Consider the following 21,953-nt stretch of genomic DNA (forward strand, 5'->3'; position numbering starts at 1 on the left):
GAAGGAAATTTTCTATATAAATTTATTATTATTGATAAGGCCTTTCTCTTAAGATGGCAATAATACCAGAATGGATTATCTAATGAAATTTGGTATTGTTTACTTACAATGTTTTTTTTTTCTTTCCATCATCTGCAGAATTTCCAATGTCCTAATATGCAATGTAACCAAGCGGGTGTCATTCTGGTTTGTGGTTACAGATCCTTCAAAAAATCACACCCTTCCTGCTGATGAGATACAATTAGCCATAAGGTAATCACTGTGAAATATGCCTTCTACCAGTAAATCTATTTGTTGATTAATTCAACTCTTTTCATAGGTATCTCTGCTTCTCAATATTTACCTATTAAGGTGTCAAAAATTTGATTTTGTTTGTTTGTATTAGAGATTAGTGTATATCAGTGGGTCTCGTCCAGGGGTAATTTTGCCTTCAAGGAGATATTTGGCAATGCTTACAGACATTTTTGTTGTCACAGTTGAGGGGAAGCAAGGAAGGTTGCCACCAGCATCTAGTAGGCAGAAATTAGGGATGCTGCTAAATATCCTGCTATGCCCAGGACAGTACCTCCCAACAAAAAATTATTCGAATTAGAATGTCAATCATGCCATGGTTGAGAGACACTGGTTTCAATATTAGCTAAGAATGTTTAGTACTGTCTTATTTTAGCAAGAACACCTTGTACAGCACTATTGTTTGATAGTTCCTCAAATGGATTCCGGAGCTGGAATGCTTAAGTTTTTAATCCTGGTTTTGCCTCTTGCTAATTATTTGAACATGGACAAGTTACTTTGCCTCTTTTGCTTTATTCTTATCATTTATAAAATGAGAATAATTATGGTACCCCTCTCTCAGAGTTGTTGAGAAGATTAAACGTAAGGTGTATTGAGGAATAAGTCATACCTCTGACTTTTACTTAAAAACCATAGAAGTATTCAGATTTCTTGGGTCTTCCTTAGTCAATGTACAGTCTTTACCTTAAAAAATACCTTTTAATTTAATTTTAATTTTTCAATTACGTTTTACATTCAATATTATTTTGTACTAGTTTCAGCTGTGCAGCATAGTGGTTAGACACCCATAAACTTTATAAAATGTTCCTGTTCCCCCCTATATTTCAAGTACCCATGTGGCATCATACATAGCTACTACATTATTACGCACTATATTCCCTATGATTATTCCCTATTCCCTGTGACTACCCTTGACTATTTTTTGACTAGCAATTTGTAAAAAAATACCTTTTAAAAAATGGTAAAATCATAATTTATACAAATAAATAAATGCTAGCAAAGATTTTATTATTTCATTAATTAATGAGGAAACTAGTAAAATGTTAAAACTAGTTCAAAGGAGACTTCAAGGAACCATGCATACATAGAAATTGGGGAATGGTGATGTTCATTTACAAAAAGATGCACCAGTATATTCATCAGTCATGTTCCACCAGGCACAATTCACTTGATTTGCTGTGGACTAGAATCAATTACATTATGTTAGTTTTATATACAAGTGACAGATTTCCAAAATAACTCAAAGATAATAAATTGCCAAGACAGGAGCACTTGCCAGATATTTTTTACTGATTTCAAGATTTACACAATATTTGCCCTGGCCGGTATGGCTTAGTTAGTTGGGCGTTGTTCTGCGAAGTGAAAGGTGGCAGGTTCAGTTCCGGCAAGGTACATGCCCAGCTTGTGGGTTTGGTCCCTGGGTGGGGCACATAGGAGAGGCGACCAATCAATATTTCTCTCTTACATTGATGTTTCTCTCCCTTTCTTTCTCTCTCCCTTTCCCTCTCTCTAAAAATAAATAAATAAAATATTTAAAAAAAAAAAGATTTGCACAGTTTTCCTGACAGTTGCCCCCTCCTCCTCTCCTTGTGATCATAACAAACTTTCAAAAGTGAAATGTTTTCTTTACTTCAGAGAAGCAGAAGAATGTAATTTGTTTTTATTTCAATTAATGTTCACTTTATGTGCCAAAACTTCAAGTCCCACACACGATTGATGTTGGGCAAAGGTATATTGGAAAAAACAAACTATTTCCTGAAAAAGAAAAAAATGAAACAAAGCAACTCTTTACAAAAGATTTATAAGTTATTGAAAGGCATATTATTCTCTTTACCAAGGAGGAGTATCTAGTGGAAGAAGTCATTTGCTTTCTGTAAAATATTAACAGTTAAAATAATGAGTATATAATCAAATGACAAAGGTTGTGTGTGAACAATCATCTATTTCCCTTGCTAAAGTGAAGTCATTGATGTTCTATATCAATGGGAAATGATTTAATCTACTTTAACAAGAAAGTTTGAACTAAACTTTTCTTGCTTCTTTGCTACTAAGAATACTGTAAAGACCCACCACTTAAGTAGTAGGAATTAGGAATATTGTATTTCACATGAAAGAGATTTTATTCAATCCCTGTGATTTGGGAAGGCCACAAGGAAAATGAAGGCACTGTGGTTAAACCACGCTTCAGGTCACGTGAGGAGGGAGAGTGAGTGTTTGGGGTGAAGGTTGAGAAGGTAGATGAATATTCAAAGGTTCTAACAGGAGAAGCTATTTAGGGGGTGAGGATGGCTAATAGAATGGGAATTTATGTTAGCAAATGGATAGGGCTCATCAGGATTGTATGAAAATAAAGGAAGCAATACCAAGAGGGAAGGATAAAGTGAAAAGAAGGAGGTAAGAGGAATTTCAATGCTGAAGAATCTGCATGGTTGGGCAAAATAATGCTAGTTCCACCTAATATTTGCATAACACTTTTTGGTTCACAAGGCATGTTCTTATCTATCTGTGGCATTTAATACCAACACCAGTCATTTTTGAGCCATTATTCTTGTTCCTGATTTATAAATGAAGTAGTTGAGGCTCTGGGAGATTAATTGATTTGCTAAGGTCACCATGCTAGAAATGTAGAGAACGAGGACTTGAACCCAGGTGTGCTGCCACCACGTCCAGTGATTTTTTCTCTCTCTACTAGAGTCTGTACACCTATTAGGTAAGGGAATGACTGACCAGTTCTAAGATGTCTGTTTTAGCTGTATTGTGAGGACCTACCCTTATTGAAGGCCAATGTTGGCCGAAAGACATTCTTGTTGATTGATATCTATTGGAGATTTCAGTGGTGGACTGAGGTTTAGTCTATACTGAACTAGAACTTCTAATCAGCTCAAGAGGTGATAGAATAGCAAAGTGTTAACTAACCAGGTAGATAGAATGAGAATGCAGAGAACCTTTCATTTTTTTTCTCTGAGTTAGATCTTAGTAGTGGGGTTCATTATTTTATGGAAAGGTTTGTGTTCCCAGATTATCAGTATTAGGTTGTAATAAAAGAAAACATTCTACAGTTTGGTAAAAATTACATTGAAATTATGCCCTGCTGTAGATTATCTGGTTGTGATTGTCCTTTATATTCATGCATAATCATGCCTCAGCATAGATTTTTATTTGCTAAAGGAGGTCTTTCCTGATAGCTTGGTGCAGGTCTGCAGAGATTATCAAGCCATTACTACAAGTTGAATACCCGCACTGTTCAATATAGCAGTCAGCAGCCATATGTGGCTATTGAGCACTTGAAATGTAGTCCAAGATTAGATATGCTCTAAGTGTAAAGTACACACTGAATTTCAAAGACTTAGTGCAAAATCAAATGCGAACCTACTCAATATTGATTATATGTTGCAATTATATTTTATTAGATATATTGAGCAAAATATATTATTAAAATTAATTTCACCTATTTCTTTTTTAAAACAAGGTGGATCCTAGAGAATTTTAAGTCACATGAGATTCATATAGTATTTCTATTTTTCTGGGCTGCTCTAGGGGTAGATGATGTCAGCTTGTCTAGTGTGAATTCAGCAAAGGCCATATAATATCTCCAAGAAATCTTCTCATCTAGTTTTCAAATTCCATTAGAAACTCACTTTTTTGTTTTCAGTCAAATAAGTCTTTGCTACTACCAACCCTTCCCTAACTGCTACCACCACCAAAAATGCAGACTTTCCCCAGGAAAAGTAGCACACTTACCTTTATCTTTTCTCGACCTCTGGATTTCTAAAGCACCATTCACTTTGGTCATGTGGAACTGCTTACAGTTTACTGAGCAATCATACTTACCATGCTTCCATTCCTGTGCTCACTACACACTAGCATACAGAACTCCTACTTGTTACTGAAAACAGCTCAAAAGTTGCCTTCACAGGAAAGCAGGCCTGACTTCTCGCTATGATGTACTTAGCCCTCTGATGTGCTCCCCCATTTTGCCCTCATTTGCCTCTTGCATAGGACATTTTGCATTGCACTGTGGTGGTAGAGGGGCCAATCTGTTATCCTTCTAGACTATAAGGTCCTTAGTATTTTTATTTCACTTTGTATCTACAACACTTAGCACAGTATCTGGTACTTAGTAACTTTCCCACAAGTGTTTGTTGAATTTGTTGAACTGACGGGGGTGGGGGTGGGGGGAGATCCTGCAGATGGATTTGCAGATGTATCTCTATTCATGTTTTCTTTTCTCTTGCTGCTTTTATTTTCTTCTCATGTTCATCAGCCACTTTTTAACATATAATTGTATCTGTTTGCGCTGTTGGTATTAATATAAATCCCCTTTTATAGAGTTCTGTTATTTTAATCTAGATGCTATTTATCAGGAATAAAACATGGTGGGCAGAGATCAAAGTTCGGGACTTCTGGTTCCTGCTACCACGTTTGCAACAATGGGGGGCAGTAGTGCATAGCCATCGGCACAGCAGCTTGTGAAATGCATAGCACAAGAGTGTGTTCGTCAAACCCTCTAGTCAACCCGAAGTCTCTTTCTATGGGGATGCGCTGTTTATAGTTATAATCATGGAGAGATGGGTCTGTGTCTTCTGTTTCTAATTTTTTTTCTGTCTTGTTTTTATTTTCATGGTATTTCAGAATGAATAGGAACCGGATCAACAATGCCTTCTTTTTGAATGACCAGACTCTGGAATTTTTAAAAATTCCTTCCACTCTTGCACCACCCACTGACCCATCTGTGCCCATCTGGATTATTGTATTTGGTGTGGTATTTTGTATTGTCATAGTTGCAATCACTCTATTAGTTTTATCGGGAATCTGGCAACGTAGAAGGTAAGATATTGAAAGGGCATGATTTAAAGACTGTTTTCTATTTATGCATGACTTGGAAAAATAAGGAGAGCATTTGCTCCCAATTAAAGATAATGCCTTATATGTGAAACTTTGAAAAAAATTGGTGATTTTCAAAATATCACTTATGCTCTTGTTTTTAGAGACATTTTGGAGCCCAATGTTCCTTACTTAACTATGGCTCTTTATATTACTCTCATTCTCTCTATTCTGTACCATATGAATGTTACATATCCAGGGTCAATTTTAATGTCTGTGTTATGATTTTGTAAGCTGGATATACAGAAGTAAGCAGACTTTTTGCATAGGCAGAGTTAATCTTTGGTAGTCATCCACCTCCAAATGCCCGCAGTTCCACAGTTCTTTCCATGCCTCACCATCTTGGCCTGCTTCTTCTTGGCCCAGTTCCTGCAGCTTCTACCTTGTCCCAGTTACTTTTTTTGCTGTTTTTTATGGATACTTCCTCCCTTTGGTGGATGCTGAGCCCTCCAGTGCTTATGATATTATATAGAACCATGTTTCTCAAAGATATATTTGAATTAAGTCCCTGCATGACACTTGTTTAAAATGCAGGTTCTTTGGCTATACTGCAGACCCACTAAATTAGAATCTCTGAATGGGATTCACTTTAATGAATATTCAGGTTGTTCTAATTCACTTAGTTTAAGAGCTTCCAATTTAGCGACTTATACATAGATTCCCATTCCTCGGGTTTATTTACCTGGATTCTGGGGCACTTGCAAACTTTGCTGTCTAAACGTTATTACTTCAAGAGAGAATTTCAGATCAGTGCGAATGTTACTGAGATAGTGAGGCATTGGGAGAAGAGACAGGATTTCTCAGCATGACAAAAGGAGTAAATTTTGTTTACAAGAACCTTTGATCCAGAGGGAAGTGGATGGAGGCCTCAACTCTTTACTAGACACTTTGATGCTTCTAAACCTTCCTTTCTGATACCGAGAAAGGGGAATTCTGGTAAGTGGGACATGCATTGTTTTCAAAGGAGTTGATGCCCAGATGGGACATATGAGATGTGTTTGGCCAAGTATGTGTTCAACTAAATGTTTCTCCTGAGGTTTACTGCTTTCCATATGTTTCACCTTAGTTACTAACAGAAGGCAATCATTTTAAATATTGGGTTTTGTAATTTTTTTCACGAATGAAAAGTGATTAAGATCAAGCTGTGCTTGCTTGATTTTCTTGAGTTTTATATGACCTGTAATGCAGAGAATCATGGTACAAGTTATCTTTTTAGAATATTAGGAAATATTCTCTTGCAATATTTGAATACCCACATTTAATATTTTAAAGTTTTGTATTAATCCTAAAATGCTATAATTCTCTAGTTTCTCTTGGTTGTAACCTTTGTGAATTGACTTTATCTCCTTGTTTCCCAATTTTCTCACTAGCATGATACAGTGTAGGAGTTAGCAAAATGGACTCTGGAGATAGACTTTAGATTTCAAGCCTTCATCAGTTAATTCTGGTCTTAAACATAATCCATTAACTGCATGGCTATCAGGAAGCACAAGCAATGAGTCAGGCAAATCAAGCTTAGGAGAATCTGCTTTGTGGTGCTAATATCAAGTTGGTTAAAGTTTTTTCCTCTGTGCACAGAGAACTTTTCTGGAGCAACAGCGAAGTATACTGGAAATAATTAACTTGGTGGGATAAAAAGAGTTAAGACAGTAAAGTGCTTAGAGCGGTGCCTGGCACGCAGTGAGCGCTCAATAAGTGTTAGCTGTTACTATTATTTTATTATCCTGCCATTTGCTGGCCTTCCAGCTAGTTTGCTTTAGGATCAGCTATCTATTTCCTTTTGAGCAGATTCTGTAGTAATATAATAATTGGGTGTGTAGCATCATAATCTGTTGCCTGGGAGAAGTGAGGCTGTTGTCACAGCTTTGCCTTCACAGATTCATTTCATGTTCAGATTAGGAAAACAGATGGACAAATCCCTTTGTAAACCTGGAGAACATCAGTAGATAGCAGATATAGTCAGGACAATTATGACAACCTTCTGAAGATAAATTGATTTGTTGTGTTTTAAGTTTGATACAACCTGTGGTGGGTTTCTCTTGCACAATGTGTTACTTAAAAATGAGGAGAGGGTGCAGTTTAAAGTGAGAACCCTGATAATTGTGATGAAAACCCTTTCTAATCATGGAAAAGACACGATTTGCCCCCAAAGCCTTTAGTCTTGAGGAAGACAAGATGAACTGCATATACTTCACACTGATTTTTATACTAGATTTGTGTCTGGTCCCCGCCCACAAGTAGATGTTTTAGATATCTGGTCAGCCTTATCATGATGGTGATGCTAATCATGATGATATCATGTGTGTTTTAGTAGAAAGAGCGCTGGATCAGTGCCTTTGGTTTTGGGCTCCAGTCTCAGGCCCTGGCATATATTAACTAAGGGACCTTGAGTAGGTCACATACAGAAAATGAGAATATTTTTCATCTAGCTCCCTAATTGTTGCAGAAATTTTAGAGCTAATAAATGTTTCTTCTTTTCTTTGCTGTTCTTAAATGTACATACTAAATAGGAATCAAATGTGTTTTGAGTGAAGCCTGAGAGACCAAATAGAATCATAGGTTCACTCCTTTCACCAGTCTTGTTCCATTCTGAAAGACAAGCTGCCATACATATTTGAATCTGAGCTCCTTTATCTGAAAAACAAGGATTCTAATACAACCTTCATAATATTGCAATGAGAATTAAATGAGATGATGTATGCAAAGCACTGGTTTCTGCCATGTAATAGGTATTATTATTGCTATCACATGGCAGATATAAAGTGACCTGCCTACAGTCGTATGCTTAGAAAGTACTGGTATCATTGTTTAAAACCAGGTGGGCTTGATCCCAAAGCCCACCAATCTCACTGTGCTTCAAAGCCCACTGAAATTGTTCCAGCAACACTATTCTCCCCAGGAATCATCCATGTTGATTATGAGGACAGTCACAATTCTCCAATAATTGGTTCTGCATTTAAAAATCATATTTGTCTGTTCTTTGTTTTTTTTTATCTGGCTATTCATAGGCCTTGGCTCTTCAGCCCTATCTTGTTGTAGGAAGACAGAAATACTCTTTCTGTTTTTAGCTGCCACTACTTTAACTTCAGCAAATCCTATTCCTTAAGACCCCCTAGTTCTGAGAGCCACTTGATACTTCTTTTGTCCCCTCTTTTGTCCCTATCCTCTTTGGATCTATGAGACATATTCACTTCCAAGACTCCTAGGAGCTAGTTTCAGGTATTTTAGTCATCTTAAAAGAATCCTATTCCTGAACTACCTGACGTTGCAGGAACAGCGGAAGTCATTAACACTCAATTTTATTTTTCAGGAAAAGGAACTCATGTTTTTAGCAGAAAATCAAATCATAATGATTCAGAAGGATAGTTAAGTTTTATTAGTCTTAGTAACTGCAGTGCACAGGCAGTGTATCAGTTTATTTCAGTACACACTATGAAACGTGACCAAGTGCTGTATTACTTCTGTAAGATAACCTTTGAGCTCCTTATTGTGTGCATCAGCCAGCAGGCTACTGACACTGCAATTTGCGAAGCCCAGCAATGCCAAGACTCCATACAACTGACTGGGGCATCTGCATTACCTCTTCACCTCTCAGAGACTCACTAAGGTTCTAAGGGACTTCCATAGTGGTGGGAGTACTTCCTGGTCACCACACTGATGCCCACCATTCCAGCCATGTGATCCATTTAGGTCTGTGTCTTTGGAGTTTCCTTAGGTTCGTGGGACAATTGAATCTTTGGCAAGTCTGGGAGCCTTATGCTTAACATCATGCCTCCATGGTGCCCCAACACCTAATTTGTGGTAAGCCTCAGGGAAAATCTTCCTCTCTGTGGTTGCCTAGAGGTACTCACCTCTTTTTTTTTTGCCCCCTAACTCTATGATATCAAGCATTATTGGCTCAGCTGTTTGGGTCTTTCACAAAAGATAGAAAGAAACTTGGAATTAAAGGCAACAACTTTCCACACTCCAAGGAAATATTAAGGGTCTGGTTACCACCTGGGTTGGGGTAATAGAGTCTACAAAGGATCTGAGAATTAGAAACTCAGAATTTATCCTGTCATATAGTTTTTTTTTTTTTTTTGAATGACCTGGAATGATAGCTGCGAGTTGTAATGTATCAGTAAAATGTGTTCTGAGTTCCAAAAACTCAGCTTACAAATGAACACAACTGTTTTGTAATGAGTAGAGCCAAGCAGTGATACCTACAACTTATAATGGTTACTTCCTTTCTACCAAGTAATGTGAGTTTGCTTCTTGATACCTCATTTCAATTTGATTTTCACTCAACATTTGCAGACTATTAATTTGTCAAATCCTGTGAGAGGAATCTATTACTTTTTCAAAATCAATTTTTGTAACGTCCTCCTAGAGCTAAACATTTTAACTTGCCAGTTTACATTTTCCTCACATTCCACCATGCAGGTTATGTGTGTGAATTTACATGTATATGTGTGTGTATACAAACATATTCATGTAAATATATATATGCATTCACTCATATACATATTCATATAGTCACTCATATACATATTCATATAGATGTATTTTAGTATTCCAAATAAGACCACTTGCTTTGATCAAGATGTATATATCATCCATGCAGACTTCTTATCTTGATAGCATCTTTTCACCACATCAGCTCTTTATGATCTTTGAAACTTATTTGAAATTACACAGGCATCAGCTTTTTGATCATTCTGATGTTCCTCTTTCCTTTTCTGCTCTCCCTGTTTGTGCAAAAGACGATGCTTTCTCCTCCTACATCCCAATCATTCTTTTTATGTGCATTTAGGAAGAATAAAGGACCATCTGAAGTGGATGACACTGAAGATAAGTGTGAAAACACCATCACAATCGAAAATGGCATCCCCTGTGACCCCCTGGACACGAAGGGGTGGCACATTAACGAGGCCTATATGACAGAGGATGAGCGGCTCACCCCTCTTTGAAGGGCTGCAGTTTTGCTTCCCAAGAAACTCAACGCTTGTTGAGCACCACAAATTATCAAGGGCAGATTACATATTTTGTTTCACCATTCTTCTCCTGTAAGAAAGTTTGAACGTGTATGAAAGCGAAAGGCAATCTGTTATACCCATGAAGACCGCTGAGATCATAAGCTGTTGAGTACTCAAAGTATTCTAAAATATTTCCCTGACAACACAGTGTGTAAGTGTAGTCATTTGGTGTTTGTAATTTTTGATTAAAAAATCCATCAGTATTTAAGCATTTCCAAAAATAAGGTCAGGCCACAATATATATTTTACACTCTGAAGACCTAAGGAAAAATATTTTTCCAGTGGCAGATACCTATAATATGGTGTAGAAATCATTGAAAATTGATCCTTTTTGAATATCGTCTATGTCATTGTGTATATGACTAAGCAAGAATAAAAGTAATTATTGTAAATGGGGTGGATAAAAATGGGAGTTGATAAACCAGGTGGAATTTGATCCTGTAATTATACTAACAGTTGTTTATATGTTTTCGTTCAGTCTCTAATAGGGAAGCTCTATATGTTGATTATTTCTGCAATTTGTAAAAGTATAACCTATGGTAATTTAATAAAGTGCTAATTATCTCTTTTCGATCATGTGACTGATTGTGGTCTGAGATTTATTTTAACACTGTGAAACATAATAAGCCTAATTCTTATTAGTTATATTTAATCTGTTCTATAGTCCTAAAAATGAATTATTTTTGTTGTGTATCCTTGTTGGAAGACACCTTGTAATTTTTAGACTTGGTTTTCCTTATAGATGGGCCATGGGTCATTCTAAATTCTAATAATAATTATTATACATTTATTAATAGAAAGGAAATTTGTTACTCAGTCTCCCACTGCTATTGCCCATAGTTGATATTACAGCTATAGTCTCTCGCTCACTTCCTTGCCTCCAGTATTGCTCCCTGGACATCAACTCTAAGGTGGATAGTTGCATGCAGAAGGTTTATTGAGGACTGCTGTTGGAAGTACACCTGTAATAAGTGAGGAAGGCAAGTATGGCAGACAGAACTTAAGGTATCTGCCATTTCCAGATGTTTATATCTTCATGCAATCTGTACTCCTTGGGTGAGGATAGAACCTGTGACTTGCTTCTAATGAATAGAATACAGCGAAGGTGATGAACCATCAGTCCTGCAATTACTTTATATTATGATTCAGTCTGTCTTCCTAGCAGGCTTGTTCTAGAGACTCTCCTTGCTGGCTTGATTAAGTGGCTATGTTGGGAAAGCCCACATGAAAGAAACTGTGAGAAGGCTCTAGGAGTTGCTGGTGGACTCTTGGCACTGAAGGAAGCCTCCAATTAATCAACAGCCAGCAAGAAGCTGGGGTCTTCAGTCCTACAAACACAAGGAAATGGATTCTATCAACAACTAGAGTAAGCTTGGAAGGGGATTTTCCCACTGTCAAGTCTTCAGATGAGAATGAAGTCTGCCAACGCTTTAATTGCAGCCTGATGCAGAGGACCCAGTTAAGTTGTGCCCAGACTCATGATCCATGGACACTGTTTTTTAAGCTACCAAGTTTGTGGTAATGTGTTATGTACCAATAGGAAACTAATAAAGTAGGATTAAGCAGAGGAAGAAGTGACCAGCAACATGGTTACATCAGAGGCCTCAGTAGATCCTTCAGGGAGTTTAGGAGCTGAGGTTGTCCCTGATTGATTGAGACAAAATGGCTGGACCCTAGTATCTCATTTGCCCATTATGGCTATGGGTGATGTCTGGGAGAGGGTCTACCCTTGGGAAGTATAGTTCCTTGTGGCTGGGGGCAATTTCCATTGAAGAACTCTTCTCTGAGCTTTCAAAAACAAATATCTCCAGAAGCTGGGGATGGGTACATAGGCCCTGAAGAGGAAACCTGGTGAATCCCCGGAAAATCCACCACACCCTTTCCAGTCCATTGGCTACAGTGTGCTTGAATGAATATCCAAAATGCAAACTTAATCCTGTTGGTTCCTAACATAGAAGCTCTTACGTTTATTTATTTTAAAATTAAATTTATTGAGGGTGACACTAGTTGATAATGATATTATATAATTTTCAGTTGTATATCTTTATAATATGGCATCTGTATACTCTATTGTGTGTGCACTAAATAGCCTCTTATTATCTTTAGGATAAAGCTAGACTTCTTAACATAGGGCCAACTCTGGTTTGAACTTCACTTTCCTCTAACTTCATCTCTCCCCACTTCTTCCCTTTCTGTCTCTTTGGCTTTCTTTCATCAAACATAATAGTTCCCTCTCTTTTAGGCCTTTGAATAAGCTGTTCCTTCTATCTAGAACACTCTTGTCTATCTCTCAGCCACTCTTCCAGCTTATCCTTAGGGTTTCTCTAACTTAAACATCTTGGCTTCCTGGAGGTCTTTGCTGGACCTCCTGGCTATGTGCTGCTAAAATATTCAGGTAATTATGCTCATTCTATTGCACTGTAATTATATTTGAATGTGTTTTATGGAAGAAGAAAACCACAAACCAAGAGTGCCCTAGGGCCCACAAAGTCCTAATAAAGCCTTATTTTACTAAAATTTTCATAACCCACTTCAGTTTGCTCCCACCTCTAACCAGATAGAAATAACCACTGCTTTGTAACCTCACCATCTCTATACAACTTTTAAATTATAATTATTATAATATTTTACTTTATTTGTTTACATATCTTCACCCTAAATATAATATTCTTTTTTATTGTTGTTCTGTTACAGCTGTCCCAATTTTACCCTCATTGCTCAACATTGCCCCCCACTCCCACAGTCAACCCCCACCCTGTTGTTCATGTCCATGTTCAACCCTTCCCCTTCTTTCTCCCCTTCTCCCCCTCCTCCCTCCACTCTTGTAACTGTCAGTCTGTTCCTTGTTTCCAAGCCTCTGGTTTATTTTCTCATTTGTTTGCTTTTTTCATTAGGTTCCTGTATTAGGTGAGATCATATGGTATTTGTCTTTTGCCACCTGGCTTATTTCACTAAGCATAAAACTCTCCAGTTCCATCCATGCTGTTGCAAAAGGTAGGAGTTCCTTCTTTTTTTCTGCTGTGTAGTATTCCGTTGTGTAAATGTACCACAGTTTTGACCCACTCATCCACTGATGGGCACTTAGGCTGTTTCCAGCACTTGGCTATTGTAAACAGTGCTCCTATGAACTTAGAGACAGTCTTCAAGTCACTTAGCATAGTGCTTTTTCTTCTCTTCCCTTCCTTTCTCCTTTCCTTTTAAAATTTCCTTTATCATACAATGGTAAGCAAAATCAAGCACAATCCCTGCCATCATACAGCTAAAAGTCTACATAGTCAGAGCTCAATAAATGTGTGGTAATAGCCAAGCACACGATATGATAGTTGTTGCAAGCTCATAGTCTCATTCCTTCTGAGAGCAAAGCCTGCCCCTCTCTCTGTATGTCAAGGGGTTTGAATTTGTGGGTGCAAGATTTTTGACTTGGACACCATTTTTACTTGGGAACCATATACTCTTTAATATTATTAGAGCTCCCTTATTTTTAGGAGAGGCATGAGACTTGATCTCTCAGTTGGCAGTAAATGATTTACTACAGGGCCATTTTCCATCTTACATCCTCTTGAGCTGTATAGTCCAGAATAGGGCAGCTTTGCATATAGAGCTGACAAAACACCAGCTGAATTCAGTCAGTGTACACTAGCGAGCATAATGTCAGAGGATGAAAAGTGTTCTTGGTGGGGGACAGAAAAGTTTGCATGTTGTAATGGCGTTTAGTCCTCCAAAAGACCACAGTACGTACACAGATAAAAAGTATATCTGTGGTATTAAAATTCCATGACTGAGTTATTAGGAAAATATCTCCTAAATGTCTCAATCATGAGAAAAATGATTGAGAAACATGGATTCTAGATAAGCGTCTTATTTTTAAGGCGTAGATAAACCAATTTTTTTCACTAGATCATTTTCTTCACTGTTTATTCTGATGCCAAAGGGGATTTATTCCAGTTGCAAAGGTCTATTCCACTAAATATGCTAGTTGGGGAAGTCTTCTGTGCTCGCAGAGATGTGCTGTAAACCTGACAGTCAATATAAGGGCAAAATGGAGCTTATGTCTCATGCGTACTGCCTTTAACAAACACTCTGGGTAATCGGAGAGCAATCAAACATCAACTACACCGTCTATTTTTAATTTAATGATCCTGTAATGTGTCACAAGGGAACACATTGCAAAGTGACATGTACTGGAAATAAAATGCTGTACTGCAATTGGAAATATAGCTGTCATTCAAGTCTCCAAGTCCTTAGCAAAAATTACAATGAAACTGGAAAGACAGACGTGTCTGAAAACCAAGTCACTACAGAAAAAAATTAGCCGGAATGGTGATGTCTGGACTTCTTTCACAGAAATATTGTAAGCAAAACTGTTTTGGGGGTGGTGATGTAGTTTTATCTTTCATATTTTCACAAGGGCTAATGAATAAAAAATATCACTATATTAAAGAATGCAGTGACTTCTTGAATCTAGAATGATATGTAATTAGATTTCAAATGTGAGTACCAAGTGGAATATGCACTTATCGTTCCTGGATAAGGAACAAGGACTAGGAGAGAACACAAGAACCAAAAAGAGTAAGAAATTCCTTAGAGTCTCAATCCCTGGTCTTTATTTCAAATTCAAAATAACAGTATTTTATTCCCCATTTTACATCTTGTTTTCCTTCCTAAAAATCTCATGTATCTAGTTATCTCAATTACCCAAGCAAATGTATCAAAGTTTCCTTCTTTCCGACTATTGTTCCTTTGCCCTTTCCTTCCTTCTTTCCATCTCAAGAACCTATTGAATATGTCCACTCTGTGTAAAATGTCATGCTAGATTCAGGAAATAATGGAGAAAGAATGTCCTAGAAGGGACCCATTCATTATTTATGACAAGATGAAGTTTATTACTAAGAATACCATTGTCTTTTAGGGGGTTTTGGCACCCTACATTCCTCTTTGACACGCAGTCTCTTGAATTTTCTGTGATATGGAGAGAAAGCATAAACAGGTGAAAAATTGAGAGATTTTGTGTATATGTGGTTTAGTTCTCAGTAGTGAAAGAAGAGAATTGCATCTTGCGCATAATGAAGGCAATGGAGAAAATACTTGGGATTAAGTGTTCTCTCTGAAGACTACCAATAGTTTGCTAACCAGAGAAGCCTCAAAGAGGTGTGCAAGTAGTCATTGTTTATTAAATGATTAGTTGCTTCATATGGTGGCGGAGAGCACCAGGGCTAGAGGAATACATACCCACAACTGCTTATCCGCAACTCCAAAATCTGAAAACCTCTTGGCAGCAACAGCTGACCTGGACAGATACAATATTTTGTATGATCTTTAGTTATTGTACTTAATATTATTGAATGCAGAAATATTCAAGTGTTTGGCCATAGGATTCCACTGGCAGTAGATTAATATATGGTATATGCCCAGTACCACCTGTATTGCCTGAGTTCTAATCTAACACCACCGTTTACTAATTGGGTGGCCCCAGCTGAGCAGGAATTCAGAAAAGTGGAGAGAAGGCAATCCAGTGAAGCGGAGAAGGCTTGTCTCCATGTGATGTAAATACGCTAGCTTTAAAAAGGAACCAATTCCTGCCCTATTGACCCAAACGGTTATTGCAAGAATAGAATGAAATAATAAAAACGCAGAATTAAAAAAGAATGTGAAAAAAAAAGAATGTGCTCTGTGAATAAAATTTTTATTTATTAAAATTGATATCGAGACTACTCAACTTGAGGCCTTTAGGAGGAATAAAAGGGTTCATTTGAGGTAATTATTTACTATATAAATATATATTCATATCTACAATGAATACAATGGCTGAATCTCAGAAATAGATAACCTACCTATCTAGAAAGACAACCACATGTAGATCTAGTAGGGAGACAGCAGGTAGGCATTTCAACACAAAGAAAATTTTAAAAACCTACAAAAACTCTGCTAATAAAGAACTTTCAAGTACACATCACTTCTAACGCCAATAATACCATAACCTTCCCACCCTGGGAGAGGATATCATCCTATATAATTCCTAAAGAGAGAGACGGACAGAGAGAGACAGAGACAAACTTGCGGCAACTCACTAGTTTTCCAAGTATTTACTTAACTAGATTGGTTAATGATATTATGCTTTTAAAGAAATACTCTTTGTTTTGAATTTATGACTATCATTGAATCAGTTGACATTTATTGAATTGACTAGCTTACCAATCAATTAAATTAAAAAAATTCTATCTGATTGGATGGATAAGCTGTTTTGTTGAATTAACTATTCACTATGGGAGAACTTTGTGTATCTGGTCAAATTCTAACGATACTTAGACTCTTACCTTGAGGATTGGAGCCCATAACTTATCTGCCAGGTACATGAGGATGAGTCACCTATCCTATCTTTTCATTTCTTGGAGCTCTTACAAGCAGACTCAAAGGTCCCTGGGAGGGCCGTGTCACAGCCAGCAGTGGAGCAATTCATTTATATGATAAGCCTTTGGCTTTTATTTAGTACAATTCCATGAACAATATAATATGTTTTTTTAAGAACTAAAGAAAATTTAAACAATGAATATAAGGATTAAAATGTACTTGCTAAAAAGGACTAAAATTTACTTGCTCAAAAGTGACAGAGGCTTGCCAATGTTAACACCTTTGCCATCATTCCAAGGGAGACTGGAATGATGTTTAATTCCCATCACATGTTATGGCATTTGCTTGCTAGATTATCATCTGCTTAGCCATAAAGGGAAATACTAAGGTTCATTTTAATTGTATAATGATTGCGGAAAACCTCAGGTTTATAGTTTCAAATGTAATGCTTTGACACAGCACATTCCAATAGATTAGCAAATAAAATGTCATTTATAAAACTGCCCCAAGGATTATACCAGAGTCCTCTGAGGGGAATTGAAGGTGTTGTGGAGGCTAGAAATCAGTGTACTTGGCAGTTTTTCTCATAGTTTCACAGTTCTTTTTCCTTCTGTGTTGGGACTCCAAATAGGTGCCTTACTTTATCAATGTATTTCCTTTCACCATTTCCCTGCCAATTCTGTTTCTTTCCAGATAGACAGGTTATCTTATTTCTAAGGTTTATTCATTGTGAATATGAATATTTATCCAAACAGTAAGATATTTTCCCTAAATAAATCTTTTCTTTTTGTGGGTTCAAATTTCCATAGCACTTTTTATAAAGAAAATAAAAGCTTTATTCATAGAGTTCATTTTATTCACTAATTTTTACTGCTTTTCATTATTAATTTTATTCAATATCAAGTGTTACTAATCCTACTTAAAAGAAACAGAGGCTAAACAAATTCAAATATCTTGCCCCAAATTATACAGTATTTAAACATGTTCATACATTGTGTTCAAGGATTCATCGTGACCAATTGTTTGTTTCCATGTGTAAATTATTACTGTTCTAATTTTAGCTTATTTCCATCCAAAAAGTACTTTGTCATCAACTCCTCTTTCTGGAATAACTTGAACATGTCATCTATCCCGTACCAGGTATGTACTCAACAGAGGACAAGGACTGGGATTGGGGTGCCTGAAACTCCTCAACTGAGTAATGTCCAAGGTGATTGCTAGGCTGATTCTTTGTCCAACCTGAATATAGTACCATGAGCAGTGGCATGGAGAGAAATCAGAATCTTAGATAGATTGGATATATTTCACAACTGGAAAATTTTTAAAGTGAGGATTGTATTTTTTGTGTCACTATTTGCATAGCACTTTCATTTTGTTGGCCATTTCGGTGCTATACTTGATTTGGATCATTTGATATTTGTGGGAAATTCAGGGCACATTTTAGAGGCTACAGTAAAACTGCACCAGAGCTGCAACTTTCCTTTAAAAATAATTTAATTTTAAGTATAATAGACATATAGTACTTATCATATTAGTTTCACAGAGAAGGAAAACTCTGACTCCAAAAAACCTCCGCTGCCTTGCGGCATACCTCTTCAGGGGAAAGGCTAAGGAGAAGGGAAACTCTGACTCCAAACCTCCGCTGCCTTGCGGCATACCTCCTCAGGGGAAAGGCTAAGGGAGTAAACCCCGACAGAAAATCCGGAACCGGAGTCCCTAAGGCGGTTTGACGTTGTAGTCAACACCGGCAACTCCTGCGGCGCACCTGAAGCCAAGCTGTATTGACTCCGTCTTTCCCTTGGACCCTTCAGCTGCGAAGAGAGGGTGGGTCTGCTGCATGGGCAACAGCAGACCCTCCATATCACCCTGCCCAGGCTCTGTAGCTTCAGCTTCACTGGAGAGGACACTCCAGCGTCATCGCAAGATGTCGATTCAACACAAGAGGAGACAGATACCGTGTCACTCCCGAGTCGAACTGCACAGCCATTCTCGGCGGTGCAGATAGACTCTTAAGAAGCTACACCATCGTCTCTCGAGACGGACGGCTGCCGACGACATATTAGTTTCAAGGGTACCACATAGTGATTCAACATACCTTACAAGGTGATGACTGAAAGTCTAGTGACTGTCACCATAGTTATTACAATGCTATTGATTGTGTTCCCTATGCTCTACGTTATATCCCCAGTATATAATGAGACCAGTGCATATATATACGTACACATTTCTAAACAGGATTGGAAACTTTGTGCTTGAATGTCTTGCCAACTTTGCTACTGGGAGTTGGTAATTAACTATTCTGCTTGGCCCTGATTAAGATGTGGGGAGATGGAGTCATGTACACACATTAGTTCCTGAGAGCATTATGTTTATAGCACTATGTAGACCAGCATCTCTAAACCTCACCACTTGACATTTGGGTTCAAATATTTCTTGTTTGTGGGGCACTCTCTGGTGCATTGTACAATGTTTAGCAGAATCCCTAGATGTAGTAGCATCCTCCCCCAAGTTGTGATGACCAAAAATGTTTCCACACATTGCCAATTGTCCTCTGGGAAGCAAAATCACCCTGGTTGAGAACCACTGCTCTATACCACTGATATGGATTTGCTTTGAAGAGAACAAAATTATTGCCATGCCATCTGAGGTTGTGATCTGTGAATCCATGATCTCTAATTACTCTCTATTCCTGAACATTTTCACCTTACTGGGGAAAAGATAGCTTTTCACCAAGACAGGGTAGAGCACTGATGGTGTCCCCTTAGTGAAAACCATTCAGTGCAGTAAGCGCAAGGAGGAAACTTGTTTGTAACTAATGGAAGTTTGATGTCACCCCGGAACCATTTTTTGGAGCTGTCCGGCCACACCTTTTATGCTTCTTCATGCCTTAACTGTCCCTCTTTTCCATACCTACAATAAGAATTGTTTCAAAAAGCCCTTTCTGACCACAAAGAGTGTGGGCTCCAAGCCAGACTGCTGAGGTTTGAATTGCAGTTCCATTACTTTCCAGCTCTGTGATCTTGATTCCTTGCTTCAGACCTTCACTTAGAAATGAACATGGTGTTATTGCTTACTTCATAAGGTTGTTGTGAGGATTAAATTAGGGAGGACATATAAAGCAGTTAAACTCTACCTGGCACATTAGCTCTCAACAAGTTTGGGTATTATTATTATTACTGTTATTAGTATTAGTCTTTATGATTCAAAGTCTCATCTCCTTCAGAAAGTCTACCTGACACCTTGGGTCCATGCTGACATTTTATTTCTCTGAAATCATGAAAAGTTTTGTAATCTTACAAATCAGAGTTTATTCACTTCCTCTTTTTATCTGTGTCATCTGAGTAAATTTTCCCAACAGCACAGGTTGTATGAGCCAAGATTACATATTCTCTCATCCATCTCATTTGTTGGGTAAGTAGTTAACACTGTTTCCCCACTCTTATCTGGTTATATCATATATAGTCAGTGGGTAGAGTCATCAGCATGATATTGATGCTATGATGGAAACTCCCTTTAGACAAAGGCACAATTCAGGAAGATCTTGCAAGTTCTGTCTTCTATCTCTGAATTTCATAAGAACCTAAAACTCATAGTTGGAATAAGATTTTTACAGAAATGTCTCCAAAAATAACACCTTCTACAGTGGGTAGAACAAGCACTACCTATATTACTTATATGAAAGACATCCCTTCCTACTTCCTAAAGGCAGAGACAAGTTTAGTTGGATGTCTACCATTCTGCGACATAAATCAGATGTATACTAATCTTTATTAGTCTAATCCATTATCCAAGTCCACTGGGAAAGCTTCCATTGTTATAAAAGAATTCATTAAAAAAGAGAGATTCACAGGAAGAAACAGCTCCTCATTTTTCACATCGTCATTTTTAGATATGGTGCCTGAAATGAATGTAGCCATATTGTAACCTATCATGAGGGAAACTTTAATCAGAGCAGAGGTCAATAGGCTGAGGGTGGCACAGTGGAAAGATGGAAGAAATCTATGTCTTTGATGATATCATTAAGCCTCTAAATTAACTAAGTCTGGATTTAGCATATCAGAGCATTTTATGTGAGTTAATATGTTTTCTTTATTGTTTAAGCAGTTGAGTAAAGGTGCCTTCTTACTTGCAACCCCCCAAAATCCTGACTGAATAGATAATTTGGAAAGACCTTGGTAAAGTTATTAAGAGAATGCAACAGTTAGCTTTTGATACATTAAAAGCCACCCCAAAACTCCATCACTTGAAACAACAGCTGTTGATTTACTTCATAATTTCATGGGTTGACAATTTTGTACGTGCTCACCTGAGGGGTTCTGGTCTCAGCTGCTCTCACTCATCGATCTGAAGTCAGTTGCTAGGGAAGCTGGAGGCTGGCTGGTCTAGAATGGTCTCAGGTTGGTTGTCTCATCTCTGCTCTAGTGATTTCTCATTGTCCAGGAGTTTAGCTCAGGCATGTTCACTGTGTGGGGTATTTGGCCTTCAGAGAAAGAGAGAGGTGGGGGAGGGAGGGAGAGAGAGAGAGAGAGGGAGAGAGAGAGAGAGAGAGAGAGAGAGAGAGAGAGAGAGAGAGAGAGAGAGAGAGAGAGAGATGAACTCCTTTATTTTTTTCTTATCTGGGAAGCTCTTTGCCTCCCCTTCCATTCTAAATGATATCTTTGCTGGGTCCCTGCTTTTCATGACTTTGAAAATTTCTTGCCAATCCCTTCTAGCCTGCAAAGTTTTTTGGAGAAATCAGCTGACAGTCTTATGGGAATTCCCCTGTAGGTAAATAACTGCTTTTCTCTTGTTGATTTTAAGATTCTCTCTTTATCTTTAACCTTTGGCATTTTGATTACAATGTGTCTTGGAGTGGGCCTCTTTGCATCCATCTTGTTTGGAACTCTCTGTGCTTCCTGGACTTGCATGTGTATTTTCTTCACTAAATTAGGGAAATTTTCTTTCATTATTTTTTCAAATAGATTTCCAGATTTTGCTTTTTCTCTTCTCCTTCTGGCACATTTATGATGCAAATGTTGGACTTCTTGAAGTTGTCCCAGAGGCTGCTTATACTATCCTCATATTTTTGGATCCTTTTTTTCTTGTTGTTGTTTTGATTGGTGGTTTTTTGCTTTCTTATGGGTTAAAATATGGGTTTTATTCTCAGCTTTGTCCACTTTACTGTTGTTACCCTGTAAATTGTTCTTTATTTAAATTAGTATATCTTTTGTTTCTGACTGGATCTTCTTTATGCTGTTGAGGTCCTCACTAATTTCCTTGAGCATCCTTATAACCAGTGTTTTGAACTCTGCATCTGATAGACTGCTTATCTCCATTTTGTTTAGTTCTTTTTCTGGAATTTTGGTATGTTCTTTCATCTGGGCCATGTTTCTTTGTCTCTTCATTTGGGTAGGCTCCCTTTGTTTGTTTCTATGT

The 21,953-nt window shown here is 37.6% G+C and overlaps 1 protein-coding gene across 1 annotated transcript in view; it reads left to right on the forward strand.

Annotated features, from left to right (window-relative positions):
* The window catches only part of CLTRN (collectrin, amino acid transport regulator), a 30,126-nt gene extending 19,917 nt beyond the window's left edge, over window positions 1–10,209 (forward strand). The window contains exons 4-6 of the mRNA XM_090264824.1: window positions 139–252; window positions 4,924–5,118; window positions 9,968–10,209. Of these exons, the coding sequence (XP_090120950.1) occupies window positions 139–252; window positions 4,924–5,118; window positions 9,968–10,124 (466 nt within the window). The 3' untranslated portion in view covers window positions 10,125–10,209. The remainder of the gene's footprint in view (window positions 1–138; window positions 253–4,923; window positions 5,119–9,967) is intronic.
* Window positions 10,210–21,953: the final 11,744 nt, after the last annotated feature.

This window comes from Furipterus horrens, unplaced genomic scaffold (genome assembly GCF_987537825.1).
Source record: "Furipterus horrens unplaced genomic scaffold, mFurHor1.1.pri manual_scaffold_17, whole genome shotgun sequence".
In the NCBI taxonomy this organism is placed as follows: Eukaryota; Metazoa; Chordata; class Mammalia; order Chiroptera; family Furipteridae; genus Furipterus; species Furipterus horrens.